Source organism: Bombina bombina, chromosome 7 (assembly GCF_027579735.1).
Source record: "Bombina bombina isolate aBomBom1 chromosome 7, aBomBom1.pri, whole genome shotgun sequence".
Classification (NCBI taxonomy): Eukaryota; Metazoa; Chordata; class Amphibia; order Anura; family Bombinatoridae; genus Bombina; species Bombina bombina.
Genome location: NC_069505.1, coordinates 361,713,698 through 361,728,962, shown reverse-complemented (window position 1 = coordinate 361,728,962; position 15,265 = coordinate 361,713,698). Strand labels below are relative to the sequence as shown.

The following is a 15,265-nucleotide window of genomic DNA, read 5'->3' as shown; positions in this document are numbered from 1 at the left end:
ACCCTTTACACAAACAGGAGCAAGCTGGAGAAGGTAGCTGACGGTATTCAAATAAAACTTTGGAGCTTGGTTAGGAGTCTGAAAATCAGAGCAATGTTATTTAAAAATAAGCAAAATTATACATTTTTTAAAAAAACAAACTTTATGGGCTTTATAAATAGATCATCTACAAAATATTTATGCAAAGAAAAAAATGAGTGTATAATGGCCCTTTAATAAGGGTTAAATCTCGGCCTTATCTATTTTGTTACACAAATGTCTGGCTGATGTCCCAGATGTACAATCATTGTGTCAGAATCAGGCCTGTGTTCAAACCAGTTACTCCTCCATGGAGTCTTAATTTAGTTCTCAAAGTTCTTCAAGGGACTCCGTTTGAGCCTATGCATTCCTTAGATATTAAGTTGTTATCTTGGAAAAAATGTATTTATTGTTGCTATTTCTTCTGCTTGTAGAGTGTCAGAGCTCTCGGCATTGCAGTATGAGTGTCCTTATCTTATTTTCCATTCAGATAAGGTAGTTTTACTTACTAAATTAGGATTTCTTCCTAAGGTTGTTTCTGATTGGAACATCAGAGAGATCAGGAGATTGTTGTTCCTTCTTTGTGTCCTAATCCTTCTTCTCAGAAAGAACGACTTCTGCACAATTTGGACGTGGTCCGTGCTTTAAAGTTTTACCTGCAGGCGACTAAGGACTTTCGTCAGTCTTCTTCTTTGTTTGTGATTTTCTCAGGAAAACGTAAGGGACAGAAAGCTACGGCTACTTTTCTTTTTTTTTTTTTTTTGGCTGAATAGTATCATATGTTTTGCATATGAGATTGCTGGACAGCAGCCTCCTGAGAGAGTTACGGCTCATTCCACGAGGGCTGTTGCTTCCACATGGGCATTCAAAAATGAAGCTTCTGTGGAACAGATTTGCAAGGCTGCAACTTGGTCCTCTCTTCACACTTTTTCAAAATTCTACAAATTTGACACACTTGCCTCGACTGAGGCCGCTTTTGGGAGAAAGTTTTTTCAAGCAGTGGTGCCTTCCTTTTAGGTTCCCTGTCTTGTCCCTCCCGTATCATCTGTGTACTCTAGCTTGGGTATTGAATCCCATTAGTAATTAAGATGATCCGTGGACTTATCGGGTCATAAAAAATAAAAGAAAATTTATGCTTAGCTGATAAATGTAAGGAAGATGATTTTAGCAGACAGTAACTAAAATCGATTGCTGTTTCCACATAGGACTGTTGAGATGAAGTAACTTCAGTTGGGGGAAACAGTTAGCAGACTTTTCTGCTTAAGGTATGACTAGCCATATTTCTAACAAGACCATGTAATGCTGGAAGGCTGTCATTTCCCCTCATGGGGACCGGTAAGCCATTTTCTTAGTCAAACAAACAGAATAAAGGGCTTAATATGGGCTATAAAACTGGTAGACACTTTTATGGGCTAAATCGATTGCTTTAATTGGGCATTTTATTCATGTTTATGCTGATAATTCACATTTATAAACTAGGGGAACATTTATTAAACGGCAGGCACTATGTTAGACACCTTTTCCAGTCAGGGGGCCTTCCTAGTTGTAGGCTGAGCCTCATTTTCGCGCCATTACTGCGCAGTTGTTTTTTGAGAGCAGGACATGCAGATGCATGTGTGAGGATCTGAAAGTTGCTGGAAAAGTTTCTAGAAGGCGTCAATTGGTATCGTATTCCCCTCTGGGCTTGGTTAGGTCTCAGCAAAGGCTATAGCTGGGACTGTATAGGGGTTACATTTGTAAACGGCTCCGGTTCCGTTATTTTAAGGGTTAAAGCTCTGAAATTTGGTGTGCAATACTCTTAATGCTTTAAGACACTGTGGTGAAATTTTGGTAATTTTTTTAACAATTCCTTCATACTTTTTCACATATTCAGTAATAAAGTGTTTTCTGTTTAAAATTTAAAGAGACAGTAACGGTTTTGTTTTAAAACGTTTTTTGTGCTTTATTGACAAGTTTAAGCCTGTTTAACATGTCTGTGCCTTCGGATAAGCTATGTTCTATATGTATGAAAGCCAATGTGTCTCCCCATTTAAATTTGTGTGATAATTGTGCCATAGCGTCCAAACAAAGTAAGGACAGTACTGCCACAGATAATCAAATTGCCCAAGATGATTCCTCAGATGAGGGGAGTAAACATGATACTACATCATCCCCTACTGTGTCTACACCAGTTTTGCCCACGCAGGAGGCCCCTAGTACATCTAGCGCGCCAATGCTTATTACCATGCAACAATTAACGGCTGTAATGGATAACTCCATAGCAAATATTTTATCCAAAATGCCTACATATCAGAGAAAGCGCGATTGCTCTGTTTTAAACACTGAAGAGCAGGAGGGCGCTGATGATAATTGTTCTGTCATACCCTCACACCAATCTGAAGTGGCCATGAGGGAGGTTTTGTCAGATGGGGAAATTTCAGATTCAGGAAAAATTTCTCAACAAGCTGAACCTGATGATGTGACATTTAAATTTAAATTAGAACATCTCCGCGCACTGCTTAAGGAGGTGTTATCTACTCTGGATGATTGTGACAACTTGGTCATTCCAGAGAAATTATGCAAGATGGACAAGTTCCTAGAGGTTCCGGTGCACCCCGACGCTTTTCCTATACCCAAGCGGGTGGCGGACATAGTGAATAAGGAGTGGGAAAAGCCCGGCATACCTTTTGTTCCCCCCCCTATATTTAAGAAATTATTTCCTATGGTCGACCCCAGAAAGGACTTATGGCAGACAGTTTCTAAGGTCGAGGGGGCAGTTTCTACTCTAAACAAACGCACTACTATTCCTATCGAGGATAGTTGTGCTTTCAAAGATCCTATGGATAAAAAATTGGAGGGTTTGCTTAAAAAGATTTTTGTACAGCAAGGTTACCTTCTACAACCCATTTCGTGCATTGTTCCTGTCACTACAGCAGCGTGGTTCCGGTTCGAGGAACTAGAAAACTCGCTTAGTAGAGAGACTCCATATGAGGAGGTTATGGACAGAGTTCACGCACTTAAGTTGGCTAACTCTTTTATTTTTGATGCCGCTTTGCAATTAGCTAGATTAGCGGCGAAAAATTCAGGGTTTGCTATCGTGGCGCGCAGAGCGCTTTGGCTAAAGTCTTGGTCAGCGGATGTGTCATCCAAGACAAAATTGCTTAACATCCCTTTCAAAGGTAAAACTCTATTTGGACCAGAATTGAAAGAGATTATTTCAGACATCACTGGGGGAAAGGGCCACGCCCTTCCACAAGATAGGCCTTTCAAGGCCAAGAATAAGTCTAATTTTCGTTCCTTTCGCAATTTCAGGAACGGACCGGCCTCTAATTCTGCATCCTCTAAGCAAGAGGGTAATGTCTCACAACCCAAACCAGCCTGGAAACCGATGCAAGGCTGGAAGCCTGCTGCTGCTGGCCAAGAAGCCTGCTGCTGCTAACAAAACAGAATGAAGGAGTAGCCCCCGATCCGGGACCGGATCTAGTAGGGGGCAGACTGTCTCTCTTTGCTCAGGCTTGGGCAAGAGATGTTCAGGATCCCTGGGCAATAGAAATAGTTTCTCAGGGTTATCTCCTGGAATTCAGGGAACTACCCCCAAGGGGAAGGTTCCACATGTCTCACTTATCCTCAAACCAAATAAAGAGACAGGCGTTCTTACATTGTGTAGAAGACCTGTTAAAGATGGGAGTGATACACCCAGTTCCAATAAAGGAACAGGGAATGGGATTTTATTCCAATCTGTTCGTAGTTCCCAAAAAAGAGGGAACTTTCAGACCAATTTTGGATTTGAAAATCCTAAACAAATTTCTCAGGGTACCATTGTTCAAGATGGAAACCATTCGAACGATTCTACCCACTATCCAGGAAGGTCAATTTATGACTACCGTGGATCTAAAGGATGCGTACCTACATATTCCTATCCACAAAGAACATCATCAGTTCCTAAGGTTCGCCTTTCTGGACAAACATTACCAGTTTGTGGCCCTCCCATTCGGGTTAGCCACTGCTCCAAGGATTTTCACAAAGGTACTATGTTCCCTTCTAGCGGTTCTAAGACCGAGGGGCATTGCAGTAGTACCTTACTTGGACGACATTCTAATACAAGCGTCGTCCCTGTCAAAAGCAAAGGCTCATACAGACATCGTTCTGGCCTTTCTCAGATCACACGGATGGAAGGTGAACATAGAAAAGAGTTCTCTGTCTCCGTCATCAAGAGTTCCCTTCTTGGGAACAATAATAGATTCCTTAGAAATGAGGATTTTTCTGACAGAGGTCAGAAAGTCAAAACTTCTAAGCACTTGTCAAGTTCTTCATTCTGTTCCACGTCCTTCCATAGCGCAGTGCATGGAAGTAGTAGGGTTGATGGTTGCAGCAATGGACATAGTTCCTTTTGCACGAATTCATCTAAGACCATTACAACTGTGCATGCTCAAACAGTGGAATAGGGACTATACAGACTTGTCTCCAATGATTCAAGTAGATCAGAAGACCAGAGATTCACTCCGTTGGTGGCTGACCCTGGACCATCTGTCCCAGGGAATGAACTTCCGCAGACCAGAGTGGGTCATTGTCACGACCGACGCCAGTCTAGTAGGCTGGGGCGCGGTCTGGGAATCCCTCAAAGCTCAGGGTCTATGGTCTCGGGAAGAGTCTCTTCTCCCGATAAACATTCTGGAACTGAGAGCGATATTCAATGCTCTCAGGGCTTGGCCTCAACTAGCAAAGGCCAGATTCATAAGATTCCAATCAGACAACATGACGACCGTTGCGTATATCAATCATCAGGGGGGAACAAGGAGTTCCCTGGCGATGAAAGAAGTGACCAAAATAATTCAATGGGCGGAGCATCACTCCTGCCACCTGTCTGCGATCCATATCCCAGGTGTGGTAAACTGGGAAGCGGATTTTCTAAGTCGTCAGACATTCCATCCGGGGGAGTGGGAACTCCACCCGGAGATCTTTGCCCAAATAACTCAATTATGGGGCATTCCAGACATGGATCTGATGGCGTCTCGTCAGAACTTCAAGGTTTTTTGCTACGGGTCCAAATCCAGGGATCCCAAGGGGACTCTAGTAGATGCACTAGTAGCACCTTGGACCTTCAACCTAGCTTATGTATTTCCACCGTTTCCTCTCATTCCCAGGCTGGTAGCCAGGATCAATCAGGAGAGGGCCTCGGTGATCTTGATAGCTCCTGCGTGGCCACGCAGGACTTGGTATGCAGACCTGGTGAATATGTCATCGGTTCCACCATGGAAGCTACCTTTGAGACAGGACCTTCTTGTTCAGGGTCCATTCGAACATCCAAATCTGGTCTCCCTCCAGCTGACGGCTTGGAGATTGAACGCTTGATTCTATCGAAGCGTGGGTTTTCAGATTCTGTGATAGATACTCTGGTTCAGGCCAGAAAACCGGTAACTAGAAAGATTTACCATAAAATATGGAAAAGATATATCTGTTGGTGTGAATCCAAAGGATTCCCATGGAATAAGATAAAAATTCCTAAGATTCTCTCCTTTCTACAAGAAGGTTTGGAGAAAGGATTATCTGCAAGTTCTCTAAAGGGACAGATCTCTGCTTTATCATTCTTACTACACAAAAGACTGGCAGCTGTGCCAGATGTTCAAGCATTTGTTCAGGCTCTGGTTAGGATCAAGCCTGTTTACAGACCTTTGACTCCTCCCTGGAGTCTAAATCTAGTTCTTTCAGTTCTTCAAGGGGTTCCGTTTGAACCTTTACATTCCATAGATATTAAGTTACTATCTTGGAAAGTTTTGTTTTTGGTTGCAATTTCTTCTGCTAGAAGAGTTTCAGAGTTATCTGCTCTGCAGTGTTCTCCTCCCTATCTGGTGTTCCATGCAGATAAGGTGGTTTTGCGTACTAAGCCTGGTTTTCTTCCAAAGGTTGTTTCTAACAAAAATATTAACCAGGAGATAGTTATACCTTCTTTGTGTCCGAATCCAGTTTCAAAGAAGGAACGTTTGTTACACAATTTGGACGTAGTCCGTGCTCTAAAATTCTATTTAGAGGCTACAAAAGATTTCAGACAAACATCTTCTTTGTTTGTTGTTTATTCTGGTAAAAGGAGAGGTCAAAAAGCGACTTCTACCTCTTTCTTTTTGGCTTAAAAGCATCATCCGATTGGCTTATGAGACTGCCGGACGGCAGCCTCCTGAAAGAATCACAGCTCACTCCACTAGGGCTGTGGCTTCCACATGGGCCTTCAAGAACGAGGCTTCTGTTGACCAGATATGTAAGGCAGCGACTTGGTCTTCACTGCACACTTTTGCCAAATTTTACAAATTTTATACTTTTGCTTCTTCGGAGGCTATTTTTGGGAGAAAGGTTTTGCAAGCCGTGGTGCCTTCCGTTTAGGTAACCTGATTTGCTCCCTCCCTTCATCCGTGTCCTAAAGCTTTGGTATTGGTTCCCACAAGTAAGGATGACGCCGCGGACTGGACACACCAATGTTTGAGAAAACAGAATTTATGCTTACCTGATAAATTACTTTCTCCAACGGTGTGTCCGGTCCACGGCCCGCCCTGGTTTTTTAATCAGGTCTGATGAATTATTTTCTCTAACTACAGTCACCACGGTACCATATGGTTTCTCCTATATATTTCCTCCTGTCCGTCGGTCGAATGACTGGGGTGGGCGGAGCCTAGGAGGGACTATATGGCCAGCTTTGCTGGGACTCTTTGCCATTTCCTGTTGGGGAAGAGATATTCCCACAAGTAAGGATGACGCCGTGGACCGGACACACCGTTGGAGAAAGTAATTTATCAGGTAAGCATAAATTCTGTTTTTGCCGGGCAGCAGGGCTTGATAACTAAGGCGAATCAGCCTCGCCACAAATACGCTGCGGATTTCCAGCGTATTTGAGGTTGACGGCTTGATAACGAGGGGCCTTTGTGCCTTATTACTAGTGTACTCCACAGCTTATGGTTTGGTTCTCAGGAGTAATGGATTATAGACCCTCACCACCTGTATAAAAGCATAATTTATGCTTACCTGATAAATTAATTTATTTTATGGTGGTGAGAGTCCACGAGACCCCACCCTTTTTGGTGTGTTTTTTTCTCAAGCACATCTTCTTCTTTTTTTTTTTTTTTTTTTTCTTTTTTTTTCCCTGCTCTTTTTATTGCTTTTTTTGGCTTTTTCCTACCTTATTTTGCTTGGCTATACGTTAGACTAAGGTACACGTGAGGTATGAGGGGATTTATAGAGCTCTTGGGGTTTGGGTATTTTTGACTCCTAGGGGTAGGAAAGAGTAATTCCCAGGAGTTATGGATTGTGTACTCTCACCACCTAGAAATAAATTAATTTATCATGTAAGCATACACATTGTTTTGTAGACTGCAAACAGCAGTTTTCATAATCACTGGCTTCTGAGAACGATTGCCATAACTATATTTTTCTAATGGGGCAGTGAAATGAAAAGCATTTTCTCTTTTTAGTGCTGGAAAACTTTTTTTTTTTTTGTTTTGCATCATATTCATTAAATTTATTTTATCAGTTTAGGAGCTCATTTATATCTATCCCAAGTTAGCCCCAGTAAATTAAATCAGCTGTATATACTCAAGCAGCCTTTTCCTTTGAACATTTTCCTAATAAAATAAAAAATTCTATTGAACATTTCTCCTGTTAAGTGTGGTCAGTCCACGGGTCATCATTACTTCTGGGATATTAACTCCTCCCCAACAGGAAGTGCAAGAGGATCACCCAGCAGAGCTGCTATATAGCTCCTCCCCTCTACGTCACACCCAGTCATTCTCTTGCACCCAACTAATAGATAGGATGTGTGAGAGGACTGTGGTGATTATACTTAGTTTTATACCTTCAATCAAAAGTTTGTTATTTTAAAACAGCACCGGAGTGTGTTGTTCCTTCTCTGGTAGAATTTGAAGAAGAATCTACCTGAGTTTTTTGTATGATTTTAGCCGGCGTAGTTAAGATCATATTGCTGTTCTCGGCCATCTGAGGAGTGAGGTAAACTTCAGATCAGGGGACAGCGGGCAGGTTAACCTGCAAAGAGGTATGTAGCAGCATATTATTTTCTGAGAATGGAATTGACTGAGAAAATTCTGCCATACCGATATAATGTAAACTCAGCCTTAAATGCAGTAGTAGCAACTGGTATCATGCTGTCATGTATGTATATTTACACTTCAGTATTCTGGGGAATGGCACTTCACTGGGATAAGACTTTAGCCTAACTTGCAGTGACTAGCAACAGGCTTTCTAATGACATTTCATTTATTTGATGTTAAACGTTTTTGCTGGCATGTTAAATCGTTTAATTATCTGAGGTACTGGGTGAAAAATTGTTTTGGGCACTGTTTTTTTCCACTTGGCAGTCGTTTTATTTAATCTAAGACAGTTTACTGATCTCCCTCACTGTTGTGTGTGAGGGGGAGGGGCCTATTTTGGCGCTTTTGCTACGCATCAGAAAATTCAGTCACAAGTCTGTTTTCTTCCCTGCATGATCCGGTTCGTCTCTACAGAGCTCAGGGGTCTTCAAAAGTTAATTTGAGGGAGGTAATCACTCACAGCAGAGCTGTGAGATTGTGATTGACTGTGATAAAAAACGTTTATATTCTGTACATTTTTTCTGCTATTCAGGGTTAGTTATCCATTGCTAATGGGGGCAATCCTTTGCTAAAATTGTGTTTTTACCGGTAAGAATTTGATGTTATAGTTTCTCCGGTTTATTATTACTCAACTGTCATAACTTTTTTTCTGTGCTTCTTAAAGGCACAGTAAGTTTTTCATATTATTTGTAAATTGCTTTGAAAAGTATTTCCAAGTTGCTAGTTTAATTGCTAGTGTGTTAAACATGTCTGACTCAGAGGAATATCTCTGTGCTATATGTGCTAAAGCCAAAGTGGAGCCCAATAGAAATTTATGTACTAATTGCATTGATGCTACTTTAAATAAAAGTCAATCTGTACAAATTGAACATCATTCACCAAACAACGAGGGGAGAGTTATGCCGACTAACTCGCCTCACGTGTCAGTACCTGCATCTCCCGCTCGGGAGGTGCATGATATTGTAGCGCCGAGTACATCAGGGCGGCCATTACAAATCACATTACAGGATATGGCTAATGTTATGACTGAAGTTTTGGCTAAATTACCAGAACTTAGAGGTAAGCGTGATCACTCTGGGGTGAGAACAGAGTGCGCTGTTGATAATAGGGCCATGTCTGATACTGCGTCACAGTATGCTGAACATGAGGACGGAGAACTTCAATCTGCAGGTGACGGTTCTGATCCCAATAGAATGGATTCAGACATTTCTAATTTTAAGTTTAAACTCGAAAACCTCCGTGTACTGTTAGGGGAGGTATTAGCAGCTCTGAATGATTGTAACACCGTTGCAATCCCAGAGAAATTATGTAGGCTGGATAGATACTATGCGGTACCGGCGAGTACTGACGTATTTCCTATACCTAAGAGGCTTACAGAGATAATTACTAAGGAGTGGGATAGGCCCGGTGTACCCTTTTCCCCCCCTCCTGTGTTTAGAAAAATGTTTCCAATAGACGCCACTACACGGGACTTATGGCAGACGGTCCCTAAGGTGGAGGGAGCGGTTTCTACTCTGGCAAAGCGTACCACTATCCCGGTGGAGGATAGCTGTGCTTTTTCAGATCCAATGGATAAAAAATTAGAGGGTTACCTTAAGAAAATGTTTGTTCAACAAGGTTTTATATTGCAACCCCTTGCATGTATTGCATCTGTCTCGGCCGCGGCCGCTTTTTGGTCCGAGTCCCTGGAAGAGACTCTTGACTCAATAACTATAGATGAGATTTCAAGCAAGCTTAAAACACTTAAGCTAGCTAATTCATTTGTTTCAGATGCCGTAGTACATTTAACAAAACTTACGGCTAAGAATTCCGGATTCGCCATTCAGGCACGCAGAGCACTGTGGCTAAAATCCTGGTCAGCTGACGTTACTTCTAAATCTAAATTACTTAACATACCTTTCAAAGGGCAGACCTTATTCGGGCCCGGTTTGAAAGAAATTATCGCTGACATTACAGGAGGTAAAGGCCATGCCAAACCTAAGGCTAGACAGTCTAATTTTCGTTCCTTTCGTAATTTCAAGGCAGGAGCAGCATCAACTTCCTCTGCTCCAAAACAGGAAGGAGCTGTTGCTCGCTACAGACAAGGCTGGAGACCTAACCAGTCCTGGAACAAGGGCAAGCAGGCCAGAAAACCTGCTGCTGCCCCTAAGACAGCATGAATCGAGGGCCCCCGATCCGGGAACGGATCTAGTGGGGGGCAGACTTTCTCTCTTCGCCCAGGCTTGGGCAAGAGATGTCTAGGATCCCTGGGCGTTAGAGATCATATCTCAGGGATATCTTCTGGACTTCAAATCCTCTCCCCCAAAAGGGAGATTTCATCTGTCAAGGTTGTCGTCAACCAAATAAAGAAAGAGGCGTTTCTAAGCTGTGTACAAGATCTTTTACTAATGGGAGTGATCCATCCGGTTCCGCGGTCGGAACATGGACAGGGGTTTTACTCAAATCTGTTTGTGGTTCCCAAAAAAGAGGGAACCTTCAGGCCAATCTTGGATTTAAAGATCCTAAACAAATTCCTAAGAGTTCCATCGTTCAAAATGGAAACTATTCGGACAATCCTACCCATGATCCAAAAGGGTCAGTACATGACCACAGTGGATTTAAAGGATGCTTACCTTCACATACCGATTCACAAAGATCATTACCGGTATCTAAGGTTTGCCTTCCTAGACAGGCATTACCAGTTTGTAGCTCTTCCATTCGGATTGGCTACGGCTCCAAGAATCTTCACAAAGGTTCTGGGTGCTCTTCTGGCGGTACTAAGACCGCGAGGAATTTCGGTAGCTCCGTACCTAGACGACATTCTGATACAAGCTTCAAGCTTTCAAACTGCCAAGTCTCATACAGAGTTAGTACTGGCATTTCTAAGGTCGCAGTGGTTCCTTCCATATAAAGAGCCTGCCTGTCCCTCCCGTCATCCGTGTACTTTAGCTTTGGTATTGGTATCCCAGAAGTAATGATGACCCGTGGACTGACCACACTTAACAGGAGAAAACAAAATTTATGCTTACCTGATAAATTCCTTTCTCCTGTAGTGTGGTCAGTCCACGGCCCGCCCTGTTTTTATGGCAGGTCTAAATTTTTAAATTATACTCCAGTCACCACTGCACCCTTTGGCTTCTCCTTTCTCGTTGGTTCTCGGTCGAATGACTGGGTGTGACGTAGAGGGGAGGAGCTATATAGCAGCTCTGCTGGGTGATCCTCTTGCACTTCCTGTTGGGGAGGAGTTAATATCCCAGAAGTAATGATGACCCGTGGACTGATCACACTACAGGAGAAAGGAATTTATCAGGTAAGCATAAATTTTGTTTTTTTTTCTTTACATTTTTTGTACTATGCATATAAACAATAGATGTAGAATGTCATCGGTTCTGCAGGATGGAATGCCATTGTTTTCAGATTTTAAATGATAGGAAAAGCAAAATAATGAATTTCACTGTAATGTTTTACTGCTTATAACTGAGCATTTCATGGGGAATTCAATTTTGAGTTATATCTACCTTTATCATAAAGGTTTTTATACATTTGATTTTCTTTATATTACTAATACTCCCATATATTTTTTGATTTTGGAAAGTTAATAAAAGATACAAATTAATTTATATACTAATATGTTTACAGTGGAAGTGATGCTGCTTCTATCCAAACGAGAGCAACCATCAGCGATGATGGTAAATACTTTCTTCTGAACGGCTCAAAGGTATGTTCACATATTTCTTACGTCTCTTTTGCTTTTATTTACACACACACAGTGAGGAATTTAAGGGTTGTTTGAGATCAGGAAATATTTATAGTTCATATTATGTTTCCAGTCTGAAGATTGCAATTATTTTTAATCTTTTCTATCATAAAAGTATATCTATGAAGTAGTGATATTAGTGTAATAAATAATAAAAAATAAATCGCAATTCAATACAAAACATTAAAATGTGATTATAATACATATATAAAAATAAACAGTGAATTTAGTGAAAATATTTCTGTGTAAATGGATACACTGTCCCAGATTTCGCCTCGAGTTCTTCTTATGTTTTCCAACAAAACACCTCAGAAAGAAGAAACAGACGGAGACAATACATGGTTCTGAGCTCTTACCGAGCTCTATCATATTAGGGTAATGTTTGTTAGGCACACAACCAGCCACATCTCTTGTGTATCTTCAAATAAATGAATTTAGTCAAAATAACATCAATTAACTTAAGGCACATCAGGTAACAAATGGTACATATATTGTCACAATCCCCAAAAATGTTTTTGAGGAGAAAACAATATGCCTGAATACCCAATTGGCCCTTCACTTGTTTCGCCTTTCCTGGCTTTTTAATGGATACATTAAACTATGATGTTATCAGTATAACTGAAACTTGGTGGGATGATTCACATGACTGGGCAGTTAACTTAGAGGGGTATACATTATTTAGGAGGGATAGGAATAATAAAAGGGGTGGAGGAATTTGCATGTATATTAAACCTGACCTTAAACCTACAATAAGGGAAGATATTTATGATACAAGTGACAATGTAGAGACCCTGTGGGTTGAAATAAAGAGTGGGGGGAAAAATCCTAAAAAAATATTACTAGGAACATGCTACAAGCCTCCCAACATTAGTGACCCGGAGGAAACTCAACTACTTATCCAAATAGGTAAGGCTGCTAATAACAGTGCTGTAATTATGGGAGATTTTAACTACCCTGATATAAACTGGGCCAATGAAACTAGTAATTCAGCTAAGGGGGATAGATTTTTAAATGTTCTCAGGGATAACTTCTAGTCACAATTAATAGAGGAGCCAACTAGGAGTAAAGCTATATTGGATTTAGTGCTATCAAACAATACAGATATAATATCAAACATAGAAGTTAAAGAACATTTGGGTAACAGTGATCATAACATGGTCACATTTGAAATCTCTTTTCATATGCAGTGTTTTAAAGGCTTAACTAAGACTTTTAATTTCAAGAAAGCAAAATTCAACGATTTAAGGAAATCATTAAATAATATAAATTGGGACAATGTATTTTCTAATAAAAATACAGAGGATAAATGGATAATATTTAAAAATTTGTTAAATAAATATACATATCAATACATACCATATGGTTATAAAAATAAAAAAACTAAGCCGTTATGGCTAAATAAAAATGTGTTAAGAGAAATTAGGAAAAAACGTAGGGCATTTAAATTATTAAAAGAAAATAGTACAGACTCAGCATACAATATTTATAAGGAATGTAACAAAGCATGCAAAAAAGCAATCAAATTAGCCAAAATTGAAAATGAAAAATTAATTGCCAAGGATTCTAAGTCTAACCCTAAAAGGTTCTTTAAGTACATAAATAGCAAAAAATCTAAGAAGGATAATATAGGTACATTAAAATGTGTGGAGGGTAGCATGATAAATAATGACAGGGAGAAGGCTGAGGTACTAAACCAGTTTTTTTCTTCAGTATACACAAGAGAGGAACCATTGAATGATACTTTGGAACAGAATAGAACATGCCAGTCCATACCACTAACTGGGTTTTGTTTAGAGGATATCAGGAAAAAACTAAAAAATATTAAGGTAAATAAAACTCCAGGCCCAGATGGAATACACCCAAGGGTGTTAAGTGAATTTAGCACTGTTATAGACAAACCTTTACTCTTAATTTTTCAAGACTCATTATCCTCAGGCATGGTACCCCAGGATTGGCGTAAAGCTGATGTGGTGCCACTCTTCAAAAAGGGAAGCAGGGATGATCCAGGAAGCTATAGACCAGTTAGTCTGACATCAATAGTGGGGAAGATATTTGAAGGGATTATAAGGGATTATATTGATGAGCATATTTGTGTAAACAAGATTATGAGTTCTAATCAGCATGGCTTTAGGAGAAATAGATCATGTCAAACTAATCTAATTAGATTCTACGAGGAAGTAAGTAAAAATATAGATAAAGGGGAATCAGTTGATGTGATATACTTAGATTTTGCAAAGGCATTTGATACAGTGCCACATGAGAGATTAATGCACAAAATTAAGGGACTGGGAATAGCTGAAAATGTTAGCTCATGGATAAATAACTGGATAAAAGATAGAGAGCAACGAGTAGTAGTAAATGGATCATACTCAGATTGGACAAAGGTAATCAGTGGCGTCCCCCAGGGATCAGTACTGGGCCCTGTTCTTTTTAATATTTTTATAAATGACTTGGAGCAAGGATTAAATAGCGACATCTCTATTTTTGCAGATGATACTAAGTTAAGTAAGGTCATTAGGTCAGAGCAGGACGAACTCTCTTTACAAAGGGATTTGCTAAAATTAGAACTATGGGCAAGTGAATGGAAAATGAGATTTAATACGGAAAAATGTAAGGTTCTACATTTTGGAAGTAAAAATAAGCAGCCTACGTATTTTTTAAATGGGACAAGACTTAGCCAAACACAGGAGGAAAGGGATTTGGGAGTAGTAATAGATAACAAGCTAAAGATGAGTGCACAATGCAGGGCAGCGGCTTCAAAGGCTAATAAGATACTAGCATGTATTAAAAGAGGCATTGATTCAAGGGAGGAAAGCATAATTCTGTCATTATATAAAGCCCTGGTAAGACCTCACCTTGAGTTTGGAGTGCAGTTCTGGGGACCGATTGCTAAAAAAGATATTGCAGAACTAGAAAAAGTTCAGAGAAGGGCCACAAAGCTAATAAGGGGATTGGAGAAATTAACCTATGAGGAGAGGCTAGCCAAACTGGGTCTGTTCTCTTTAGAAAAAAAGGCGCTTGAGAGGTGACATGATTACTTTATATAAATATATTCAAGGCCCATATACAGAGATGGCAGAAGCTCTTTTTATTCCAAGAAAATTGTTTCTGACAAGAGGTCATAATTTAAGGTTGGAGGAAAGGAGATTTAATCTCCTGCAACGGAAACGTTTTTTCACTGTAAGAGCAATAAAATTGTGGAACTCATTACCAAAGGAGGTAGTGAATGCCAATACCATAGATTCATTTAAAAATAGTCTGGATAAATTTCTGTATATAAACAAAATTCATGGATATGATTGCTAGTATTAAATGGGTCACATTTTAATGGGGTTATTTAAGCTTAACTGGAGCTTTTTGTAAGTATTTTAGATTTGTATAGGTTGAACTCGATGGACTTCAGTCTTTTTTCAACCTTATCTACTATGTTACATTTTTCTCA

General features: G+C 40.2%; 1 protein-coding gene across 1 annotated transcript in view; it reads left to right on the top strand.

Annotated features, from left to right (window-relative positions):
- The window catches only part of ACAD9 (acyl-CoA dehydrogenase family member 9), an 816,466-nt gene that overhangs the window by 295,961 nt on the left and 505,240 nt on the right, over positions 1 to 15,265 (top strand). Inside the window, exon 6 of the mRNA XM_053721049.1 lies at positions 11,706 to 11,784. Coding sequence (XP_053577024.1) covers positions 11,706 to 11,784 — 79 coding nt within the window. The remainder of the gene's footprint in view (positions 1 to 11,705; positions 11,785 to 15,265) is intronic.